Source organism: Montipora foliosa, chromosome 2 (assembly GCF_036669935.1).
Source record: "Montipora foliosa isolate CH-2021 chromosome 2, ASM3666993v2, whole genome shotgun sequence".
NCBI classification, from domain to species: domain Eukaryota; kingdom Metazoa; phylum Cnidaria; class Anthozoa; order Scleractinia; family Acroporidae; genus Montipora; species Montipora foliosa.
Window position 1 is genome coordinate 42,055,233 of NC_090870.1, and position 12,506 is coordinate 42,067,738.

The 12,506-nt window shown below is 38.7% G+C and overlaps 1 protein-coding gene across 1 annotated transcript in view; it reads right to left on the reverse strand.

The window, feature by feature from the left end:
- Positions 1-12,498, reverse strand: part of LOC137993141 (uncharacterized) — a 21,120-nt gene extending 8,622 nt beyond the window's left edge. The window contains exons 1-5 of the mRNA XM_068838824.1: positions 12,424-12,498; positions 6,472-6,505; positions 2,729-2,776; positions 1,471-1,591; positions 1,141-1,214 (exon numbers count right to left, since the gene is read on the reverse strand). Coding sequence (XP_068694925.1) covers positions 1,141-1,214; positions 1,471-1,591; positions 2,729-2,776; positions 6,472-6,505; positions 12,424-12,449 — 303 coding nt within the window. The 5' untranslated portion in view covers positions 12,450-12,498. The remainder of the gene's footprint in view (positions 1-1,140; positions 1,215-1,470; positions 1,592-2,728; positions 2,777-6,471; positions 6,506-12,423) is intronic.
- Positions 12,499-12,506: the final 8 nt, after the last annotated feature.

Sequence of the window (12,506 nt, forward strand, 5' to 3'; positions counted from 1 at the left end):
ATGATAATGGTAATGATAATGATAATAATAATAATAATAATAATAATAATAACCATCATTATAAATAAAAATAATTTCCATAAATTATCCGAAAAGTTAAATTGTAAACTTAAAACCCATTGAAAACAGTACAAAGAACCCTCCTTGGAAAGGCTGTTTTTATCATAAAGGTGCATATGACTGTGTATAGGAAATAAGTCTGATACATGGACATGCACTTGCAACTAGGATATAAAGCCATTTTGCTTACTGTAATACAAATTGTAACCTCTGTTTATGACATCTCCAACTAGTTGGACTTCATTTTTGGCAATGCAATGCTCATGTGCATATCATAGCGCACTGACAACTGCTGCATTTGTTTTTTTTTCCCCAGAGCATTTTAGCCAAAACCCAAGAAGGAAATAATTCATACTTAGAAGGCTCCTCATACAGTCTGGGTAAGACAGGTGACAGCAGACAAATTTTGACTTTAGTTTTTTTGTTATTCCTCAGGGGCACCCAACGAGAATATAGTTCAAAACCACTAAAACATAGCTCATTGTTAAACGTATTTTAGTATTTAAACGGTAGACATAGGCATATTTTTATCCCCTAAAAATTGTTCATCTGTTCGGATTTCCTAACTGAACTCCAGTGATCCGAAAATTATAGGAATCAAAACTTACCTTTTCGAAAATTTCAGCCAGAAAAGAGGCTCCCGAAAATTCAAGGTGACCTTTTTAGGGTAAAAATCCGTAAAAAATGGGCAATTATACCATTTTTCAGATGTTCGAAAATCCTAGCAGAGGCAGGCAAGCAAGAAATTTTACAACAAATTTACCGCAAATTCTAGATCTCAAATCGCCTTCCGAACAGATATTGACGTTGGGTACCCCTGATTCCTGCCAATGACGCTCATATTTAGGTAACAAACAAGGCTAAATTTAAAAAAATGGCAAAGTCGTATGCAAAAGCAAAAAGGAGAGAGATAATTAGGATGAACTAAATGACAAAATACTCCTTTGTAAATTTGCATAAAGCATATCCACCGTTCGTGCAGCAGTTAAGTGTGATTTGGTGAAATAACAACATGGCAGAAATTACCACTGGCAGGCACTTGTCATGTTACACATACAGCACAGAAATGAAACTTTATACCTTAAGACAAGCATCAAACAGCTTTTGAAATCTCTCTTCAGTTGGCAAATCAGCTGGGATTTCTCTGTAAAGCTCTGAAATATGTATTAAGCACAACACATAATTATGTTCAAGTTAGTAGATCTACAGTGCAATTTTTAATAACTGCAGAGTTGTCACTAATAAAATTAATAAAGGCAATTATAATGATTATTATTCAATTGCATCCAGTTGTTCAGAACAAAGAGATTTTTGCATCCAGGTAAGCACACTCCATGAATTTCCATGACAAAAGCAAACTGTCTGCTCATTTTGCATTAAATTGTTGACAGAATATCAAAGCTAAGTTACCAGACTTCTCTACAGAGGCAGATGAGAAAACAAGAGACTTGCGCTTGTTCCTTCCCTGGGCAAAGCTTGATCTTCTCCTTTTTCGAGTGCTTTTACTCCCACTTCCTTTCGTTTGAGCATCCTAGAAACATTACATTTTAGTCAAGTTTTTAAAACAAAGGGAAAAGAAAGAAAGTGGATCCAAAAAAAAGTTACAAAATTTTTCCAGACAATTTTTAAAAACTGATGTTATCTTCTTACAAAAAACGATTTTGAAAAACATTAATTTAATTAAGTAGGAAAATTAACGTAAGCAAAGTAACATGACGTTTCGACGACTTAATCATGTCATCATTGTTGAATGAATAAATTTTAAAAAATAATAACGGCAAGGCATATTTATAGTACTTAGGATGTGAGAAAAATACAATTAGCACACATTACATGAAAACATTCATGTAAAAAGTTTCGCGCAAATGGAATTCGCTTGCGTGTTCTGTTTCATTCTGTTGTTTTTAATCAAGAGCATTTCAAATATTAAACAATCGAGTTTGCAATGCGGACTTTAAAGTTCTTAGTTGGGAATGGTAAGATGTTGTCAGTTAACAACTGCTGGTCGAAAATACCATTTCTTGTGATTTTCCAAGGCTGTTGCCTAACAGGAGCCCGGTAGCCTGGGGCTCCCAAAGAATAGCTCTGGGCGCCTTAATTTTTCACAGCAACACCTTTCACTTCATATGTTGGGCTCCTAAGTTCTCAGCGTTTAGCTCTGAGGGCCCCTTAAAAATTTTCTTAGGCAGCAGCCTTGTTTTCTGTCACCCTACAGGCACTGTGCGTGATTTTCAATATTACTGGGCAAACATTAACAAAGACACCTGAACACAACAATTTTTCACACCTGCATAGAAAAATTCTTTTCTCACCAAAGGTAGGCTAGCTTATCTTAATTTTACCAGAAAGACAAGTGAAATGTAAAGGCGCTGCTACACTGTGCAATTTTTCTTGCTCACTACAGATTTCTTGCTTTACGCAACATTGCAAAGAAATTTCCAAGCAATACACAGTGTAACATCTGTCCTGCAACTTTTGTTGCAACAGCACCATGTTCCTTTAACATCATGTGATCATTGAAACCGAGATAAGTTGCAAAAAACGTTGCCTTCTTTAACACTTGTCATTCAAGCAACTTGTTTCGGAAAGTGAAAACATTTGTCACAACAAAATTGCGAGACAAGTTGCAAGAAAAATTGCACGCCCTAACAGTGCTTGAAGACTGTACCTTGCGATAACGGCTTTGGCGTGAGAATTTGAATCCAACTTGCCCCTCCTTTGGATAAGAGAAAAAAGTTTTGTGACCATTGCAGTGATCAAGCATGTGGAGAACAAAAGGCAGATTGTTATGACAGTACTCAGCTTCAATCGTTTTCCAAACTATTGTTTTGGGCTGAAGGAAACAGCCAGTTCAAGGGAGAAAAATAGCCACTCCTTGGCGATACGAGACTCCTTAATTGTGCTGAAAGAAGTTAACGGAAAATGTCATTCCCTGCCTCTATTAAGTTTGTGGCGGTGGTCTGTCATTTATGACATTTTTCTTCGAAATGAAGGAGAATGACGTAATATTATGCAAAGCCAGCCTGCACCTTTGCCAGGTCATGTTGCTCACACGCTCAAAAAGAAGCTTTACATTTCCACTCACAGGGATCGCGTTAACGCAGAAATCGTGCATTTTTACGCAAATAAAATCCAAAAAATGCATGATCGAAATTTTAATGCGTCCCAGGACGCAAGGCACTGACTTAAAATTTAACTCACACAACTTGCTTTGATTTGTCAGTATATTCTGTTGTTTGTAAAACTGTTGGAGCGATCTGTGATCATAATTGAAGTTCTAAGAAATGAGGTGTAAAACATCTAAAAAGGTTAAAACTAAATTTTCGACCGCCTTCTGCGGTCTTCTACAGAGGAATGTACTCTGCAAGTCACTGAATGCAAATATATAGCAAAAGACGTCACTGTTCGTTGCTCCTAAGGGAGGAAACCAGTGATGTGTAAACCCTTGGAAAGGGTGCTCTTTCATTAACAGAGTTCTTGTCCAGGAATGAATGTAACGGCTATAGAAAAAGCCTTTGTCGGCCGGTCCTATGCATATGTGTCAATATTAATTCCAAGTTGGTTACTCTCTTTTTCTCACAATTTAAAACATACTCTTTTTCTCGCTTAGGGTCACGAAGATTTTGGGACCCCCAAAAAAGGCTTGGGACCCCAATTTGGCCGAACATGCAGGTCCCAGGACCCAGATTGAAAAATCCTAGTGCCATCCCTGACTCATTTAGCTGTTTAGCTGTGAGCTTCCGTTAACTTCTTGTACAACAACCCTTCAGTGATTAAAAAAAAAAAATACATAAAGGTGTTCACGAAAGAACCTTGAGAGAATTGCTACCTTTAGGCTATTGTTTGATCTGTGTACACACTTTTAGACTAACAGTTCTCAATTTTTTTGTTTTTCAATCAACAAGAAGATTATTTTGAAGAAAGGAAAATAATTGGAATTATATTCTTGTTATCCTGACCCATGATTTTTGTGGAATGTTGTGGACACATGCACCATGTAAATTTGATTGACTGAATTACCGGTACCAAAAAATTATTTTTAGTACTTTTTTCTTAGGTTGTTGTTCACATTATCAAACTTTGGATTTTTCCAACAAGGAAATGCTTCATTAGAACCAAAAACCATAAGGGTAAGTAAAACTTTCGATTTATGATTCATTTCCTACCCATTTGGGTTTGTCACATACTGTACATGTATTTTTGAGACTTTCATCAAAAATGTAGCCTTTCGTCTGAATTTTTTTTTGATCAACAAGAAGAAAATTTTGAAGAAAGGAAAGGAAATTGGAATTTTAATCTTGTTATCCTAATGCATGATTTTCCTGGAACTCCAACCTGCCTTATTGTGGACACCATGTAAATTACCCAAAAAAGGCAGTTTATTTACATTACCCAGCATGAAAGAGATAACTTTGGATTTCCAGCAAGAAAACACTTCAGGAGAACCCAAAACCGCAAAGGTAGTCAAAACTTTCCATTTGTGATTCATTTCTTCCCTTTTGTGTTCGGCATGTGCCGAGCCTGCATTTCAAGCTGTTCAGCAGTAACGACAGACATTCCTTGCCGACCTATCCTGCCACCATGGATTTGCGGACAAAAATCAGCGTTTCAACGAAATAGCGCATTATGGGCTAAAGCCCGCCAGCACAAAAATAGAGGCATCCCAACTCAAAATTTCTGGACTAGAGGCAGCAACTCTTTGCCATGTAAGGCATCTGACTTTGATTATAACCCTTTCTTGCAGACTTAGGGAATGAAGTGCCAAGGGTGCAGCTTAAGGTCTTGGTAAGGGTAAATTTGGTGTCTCGCTCAATTTTTTTGATTTTGCAAATCTTGAATCGGTGGGCTATGAAGTATATTTTCTCAAAAGTCGCTTTTCTTTCTTTCCCGCCATAATCTGCATGCAAAAAATGATTGATGTATTATGTCAATCACATGTGAAAGGATTGGGTGTCAATTGACAGCCTTCGCGAACGATCTGTCATGTTAGCACATGCCCGAACACTGATTGGCTCAGCATAATTGGCTTTCAAGTAGACCGTGAACTGCACGTGAAATTTTCAAGTTCGATTTTCTAGTGGTTTATTTTCAATTATTGATGCCAAAATTACAACTTGACAGACCTCCTGTCCCGATGGGTTTTAACATATTGCTTCCAAATCTTCAATTCTAATAGATGATTGCACTACCCCAAACACTGTGTGAGGAATTTTTTTGTTTGTCTTTGCAGACTGATTTTATGGCACTTTTTCTACCCAAATTAAGTATGAGATAAGAGTTTCAATATTGTTGGCTCCTGAAAACGAGGTTACCCCCTGCAGAGTGACACCACAAAGTCATGAATTTATTCAACTGGATAGGGAGAGACAGTGTGGAGCAAAGTTTCCTGTCTAAGAAAACAATGTGGTCACAGGCCTTTTAAGGCCTCAAACCAGCAACCCTAGGGAAGGAGTGTGGCCCACTAACCACAACACAACTCATGCTTGCTCAGCGACTACGAAAACCACCGATCTGTGGAATGGGCCCGAATTACTGAGTCACTGCCCCCGCCCACTTTCATTAAACATTTTGATGAAATTCCTTTCCCACGGGCTTAAAGTGTACAAGAATGACCACAACAATGGAAAAATATGTTTTCAAAATTTAACTCTGTTTTCAGTGGCAATCGCAGAAAAACTACCTGCAAAGAAAACTCTTGTGAACTCTCCCCCTTTTTCGATAATGTGCTTTATACATGTAATCTTCCTTCTCAAGTCTTCTCGGAGAGTTTTTTAACAATTATACAGCCTTCCACATGCGCTCAGTTATGCCACATGGCGACAAACAAAATACCTCTCAAGAAGTTGAACTATTTACAAGCAAAAGTGGGAAGGGCAGAGGCACGTAAATTCCCGCCCATTCCATAGATCGGTGGTTTTCGTAGTAATTCTCATTAACTGTTTCAAGACTCGAGTCACTATCTGATTCACTGAAAAAGTCAAGGATAGCAGTGACTTGGGGCCAGTTTCTCGAAAGCCCGAAATTTTTTGGGCCCTCTTCGGATGTCACAATTTTCTCTGTATCTAAGAGAAGAGAGAGCTTAAAATTAAGTCAACAAACTTCTTAATTTGTTTGCCTTTTCTTATCTTGGAAAGATGCTAAAAGACCAGGTTATCAAAACAAGTGGAAGGCAGTTTCATAAATAGCTTTTGGGTCTGAAAAGTTATCAAGACTTTTGAGAAGTGGGCATGTGGGATGCACTTCGGAAAGTTAGGTTTTTTAACTATTGATCACAGTGTAATTGGATGTATTTATAAAACAAAGTGGTATCAAATAGTTTTGTCTATTGAAAGTCTTGCTTTTAGACAATTCACTGGTTTTGGAAGAAACTGAAGGAATATCATTAGTAATAAAAACAAATTAATGCCATACCTCTTGGTAACCTTCATTTCTTTTACACTTTTTCCTGCAGCAACCAAGGAACGACAATAATAAAACAATACATTTACGTTAGCTTTCACTTGATGAAAGAGGATTAGGAGCAGAAGAGGTTTTAATGTGTAGACCATATTTCCTAAATGGCGGCCAAGAAATTCTTCTTTTCTCTTTGTGCTAATCATCTTCACTAGCCTCAGTTTGGAGCAAAAATAATTTTGAATTTTGTTCATGCTAACAAGGCTAGTGAGGATGATTAACAAAAAGACAAAAGAATAATTACGGTACTTATCTGCCATTTAAGTATACAGTCTATAAAATACTTACTACACCTTTCATTAGCATGTGAACTCTGAAATTTCAATGAAGGGATTCATTTTTGACAACTGTCAATCACTAAAGCAGAATGGGCTGAGGGGTCACATTCAATTTTGTGATTGGCTCATTTTGATTTACTTTCTGTTTTAATATCACTAACTGTTTTAGCGGTCACGCCACAACGCAGACTGCAGACTGTGCAAACTGTGCAGACCAGGGGTAAAATATGGCGTTACCTTCACTATTAGTGAGAGCTAACCGTAAACAGGCTAACCTGAATGCTATTTAGGCCTAATTAGGCTAACCGAATGTTATTTAGGCCTAATTCAGGCTAACCAAATTTTCATTTTACAGATGGTCTGCACAGTCTGCAGTATGCATTTTTCAGTGTTCCTGTTTTAGCAAATGTGACAAACTGCTGTGGGAAAAACCCTTGATTGGAATTTGAACTCCAGAGTCCAAATATTTATGAAAGGTCAATACCGGCCACAGTCAGCATACCAAAGAGAAATGTTCTTTCTACAGTTTTAATAACATTACTGTACAATATCATAATATGCAAGCCAGGTTAGGCAATCTTTGACATGCTTTCACTTTCCTTTCACTACCTAAAAGCCCCGCAGATGGCTATCAGAATTCAGGGCGACGTCCAAACAGGCACCCTATTAAAGTACAGGTCGTTCCGCACCAGAGTTGACCAGCACAACAGTACTCTGACAACCTTATATGACAGATAGTCAACCCTGACCCTAATTTCATCACTAAAATGAGTGCTTAGACACAATTATACATGTACGTGCAGAGGTTGTAAAGTGCAGGTTGCAGGTCATTGTTTTACCATAAATATGCAGACTGCTCGCAGTCCCTTCTGATTTAGTTAAACTGCCCACTTTGGTCACCCAAGCAAGCCGAGGGGAGAGTGGTGATTGAGCAAAGATATAGGGACTGCACACTCTTCTGTAACTGACACATTCAGAATCTCCCGTTGCACCAGCAACAGGAAATTTGGATTGGTCCGCTGTCAGATTTTTTTGAAGAGTTCATTACTTCTTGTCAGATTATAACACCAATCTGTCTTCGATTTTCCCTGGGAAAAGTGAAGCACAATATTGCTTTTGTGGTTTCGATAAAATGGCTAACACATAAAACTCAAAAAAGAACAGAAACTTGCGGTCAAAACTCTCCTGTCGGGCAAGCACCAGTATGTTATGGCTGTGCTACCAACTGGTTTCAGCAAGACCACTTTATATGAGAGCTTTGTAATCTTAACCCATTCACCCCTAAACAAGGCCAAAACCGGCCATACTTAGTATTTTACTCGTCAATGGGGAACCTCCAGGAGTCAATGGCTTAAAAGATATGGATATGAGTGACCCAAATCAAACGTCATCGATTGTGGTTATTGTTCCCTGTGGCATCCGAGTTTGATCGTAGCACGAGTCAAGTTCGAGCCCGAGTCAAGTTCGAGTCACGAGTCAAGTTCGAGTCAAGTTAAATTTTCCTTTTTTTTTTAGTAGTTTTGTTTTTAATTGCTGTGTGAAAATAATGTACCAGAGGTAACTAGGCCTAATTAGGTCTTTTTAGGGCTAATTAGGCCTAAAATTAGCTTTAATGAATGTTTAGGGGAGATAAACTAAGAATAAAGCCAGGATCCGAGCCAGGATCCGAGCCAGGATCCTAGCTAGGATCCGAGCCAGGATCCGAGCCAGGATCCGAGCCAGGATTCGAGACCTAACCGAGACCTAACCTAACCTAACCAAGACCTACCCTAACCCTAACTAGACTTAACTAGACTAGAACCAACGCAAATAGACCTAACCTAACCGATTCGAGACATAACCTAACCGAAAGATTCGAGAAGCGGAGAAAGCTCATCTTAGCTCGAATCCTGGCTGGAATCCTGGCTCGGATCCTAGCTCGAGTCCTGGCTCGGATCCTAGCTCGAATCCTGGCTCGAAGTTTAGGTATCCTCTGTTTAGGGTACTTTTCTTTAGGCCTAATTAGGCCTAATTAGCCCTAACTGAGACCTAATTAGGCCTAATTACCTCTGGTACATTACTTTCACACAGCAATTAAAAACAAAACTACTAGAAAAAAAAGGAAAATTTAACTTGACTCGAACTTGACTCGTGACTCGAACTTGACTCGGGCTCGAACTTGACTCGTGCTGCGATCAAACTCGTGGCATCCTAACTGAAGACCAGCTTATGTCAAATGATTATCTATGGGTAGTTGCCTTCAAGAAGAAGGGGAATTTGTTGAAGGACATGGCTTCAAACAAAACAGTAATTAGTCTTCTTTCCTGCAGAACAAGCTCTGCATTCTGATTTTAATAATAGATGACAAGTCCTCCATTCTAAACAATAATTTGTCCCCAAAATCACACCGTTGAAACTTGCCAAAACACACCAACATTAAACTAAGTGAAATACAGTAGTTTTTCTGCGGTTTTCCTTCTGAATAGTTGATTGAATTCCACATGCATATACTACCGATATCACTAAACTGTTTGCACCCCGAATAAAATGATCAATCGCATTTGAATTTCGACTTGCTAACGAGACAATTTGGAGCGCCCGGATGTGTGACGTGTCATTCTTGATGTGAGTGAGGCTAAGGGAAAATAAAGAGACAGACCGCAGCATGAGATGAAATTGGAAATGAAACGTTTGGAAATGATATGTGGTCACTGATGGTTGAATGGAGGGGGAGATGTTTCAACAGAGTTCTACCCGGGACGTTTTATAGATATAGGATTAAAGTACAAAATAAGTGGTCTTACAGCTTCATACATATGGAAGACGTTTTGTCCTGCCTTCGATGTTCCACAACGACCAATAAGAACAAACGAGAAGAGATGCCAAATGTTTCTTTTACATTTATTTGACACATTACCGTACTTGTAATCGTTTTGATTACTAAATGCAAATAGTAACTGTATATTTGTTCTCCACGACTGACATTGATATGTACTAGACGATTCATACAATTTTCGCAGAGAATTTGTCTTCGAATTTACGTCAACCAACACAACAACAACAACAAGGGAAAAAAACTCAAGTTATCATTGGAGTGAGACTTCGGTATCGATTCCAGTGAACAATTTGTCGATACTATACTGGTATTTATAAACCATACAATTTTGCTTTAGGAGCATAAAAATGAAACAACAAAGCATTACGTGTTTACATTAAACTGACTCGCAAGCGTATGATATTTTTATTTTCTTCTTCGCGAAGCGCACAAGTCTTTACACTACTTCTAAGTATCCAGCCTTGCCATATATGTTACCAAAGGTCTGCTTTTTATCATTCAGCAGTTGCAGTAAATCTAGTTCTGGTTCTGCCAGCTTTTTCGGTTGACCCTTAGCTGTGTGACGATGGAAGTAATTTTCAGTTGCATGTTTGACAAAACTCGTCTTTCATATTTTTGAAACTGTAAGACCACTCATTTTGTATTTTAATCCTATGTCTCTGAAACTTCCTGGGTAGAACTCTGTTGAAACATCTCCCCCTCCGCTCAACCATCAGTGACCACATATCATTTCCGAACGGTGAAAAGTTCTTCGTACACATCCCTCTCAAGCCGCGGTTTGTTTCTTTTATATTTTCCCACATCCTCGCTCACACCAAGAATGACACGTCACAAATCGGGGCGCTCCAAATGGTCACATGAGCAAGTCGAAATTCAAATGCAATCAATCATTTTTTTCAGGGTGTAAACAGTTCAGTGATTTCGGTAGTAGATATTCTCACACTGTTTAGTATTTATTTACATTAGTAATAAAAGCGGCAGAACCATCTGTCACCACTATCACTAATTAGATTAGCAGATTCTGAACGTGTTGGTTACAGAAGATCGTGCAGTCCCAATATCTTTGCTCAATCATCATTCTCCCCTCGCCTTGCTTGTGTGACCAAAGCGGGCGGTTCGACTAACTCAGAAGAGACTGTGAGCAGTCTACCATAAATGAAACAACCCATACCAATACAAAAATTATCCTAACCTTAGCTATGCTTAATCATCACTACCATTTTCGAGCTACCGTGAACAGGTAACTTTTTTTCGCGTTTTTCCATGCTTAAGGAGGCTCGAACCAGTTTCCACACTTCCAAGTGACCCTCTCATTGGAAGGTTTGGCACCACAATGTTGTATCATGTATTGGCAGTATTGTGGAACCAAATGAAACACGAACTATTGCTAAACAAGATACAGTCATTATTGTGACGTACCAGTAATATGTCACCGTGGCAATGGGCAAGCCCTCTAAAAACACCCTTTATTTTGTCTTTAGTTGCTTATATCTCAAAAACTAACTCAATGACAATGACAATGATAATTAGCCGGGAGAAGTGTCTCACTTGGTTTGCTTTGTTCCATACCGCGAATCAATAGCTTGTCTGAATTTCGCTCTAGACTGTATGAGTCGCCTAGTTTGAATACCATCGTAACCTCCTAGTAATTTGCCACATTTATTCCAAAGATTCTGCGTGTTTTTAACCTTGAGAATCATAAATTGGAGCTGTTTTTGGAGTTTGTTATTTTGAAGACGGGTAACATGGCCTTGGAACTTTAGGAATTGTTTATCAATGAAGTCTTGAAGTGGAACTGTACGGGTTATCTCGTATAACTTTTGATTAGAGATAATCAAACTATAATCGCCATTTTGTGGGTCTCTCAGTGACCCCCATTTTTAAGGTACCTCTGAATCCCCTGGAAAAAATTGTTTAAAACTTAATTTGCCAAAAGTTTCAACATGGCCTTCTAATCACTTTTCAGCAATAAAAAAGGGGGGTCACTGAGTTTGTTTTTGAGATATGTGCAACTAAATCCAAAATATAGGGTGTTTTCCCTGGGCTTTCCCATTGCCACGGTAACTTATTGCATCACAATAATGATCACATCTTGTTTGGAAATAATCGGTGTTTCATGTGGTACCATAATATTGCTGCTATGTGATACAGTGTTGTAGTGTTATTCGATCTAAACAGAGAGTCTTCTTAGTGTTGAAACCCTTTCGAGCCTCCTTAAAAAACATTGAAGACTGTCCCGTTTTTAATTGAACCAATTAACGTTTAGAGTGTGAACATGTCAAGTTTTGACAGCTCGGCCTGTGTGTTTCTGCACGTGAAACACAGGTTTGAAAAACTTTGCATCGACCGTGAATGTCAACAAAGGACGTGCTTGCATTTCTGGAAAATCCTGCCATAGCGAACTTAAATGGCTTATAATATGAAAGGGCTTGGAGCATGGAGGCGATCAAGCGAACCGTTTTTGGCCAGTTGCGTTCAATTTAAAAACGTGACAGTTTGTCTAATAAACAAACTTGAATGTTTTGAGCGTTGAAGAACGCAGAAAAAAGTTCATGGTAGCTCGAAAATGGTAGTATTTGAAGCATAGTGTTTAAGCCTAATGTTTGAATAAGTAAAGGTTTGGGTTTGTTTCAGCTATGGTGATACAATCACCTGCAACCTGCAACCTACGTTGGCGGATCGACTGTGGGGCGGCCGGCGGAACAACCGGTTAGGCAATGGTCTATTTACAGCTCATCCGGATTAGTGCAACACCTGCTTCAGATACCCAGATACAAACTACAACTATGTGTTCACACCATAGAAACATTAACTTACCGGCTTGGTGGTGTTACAGACGCCATCTTAAATTTAGCGCGCAACTTAGCGCGCAAGGAAATAAAGTGGTGTGTTGTTCGGTG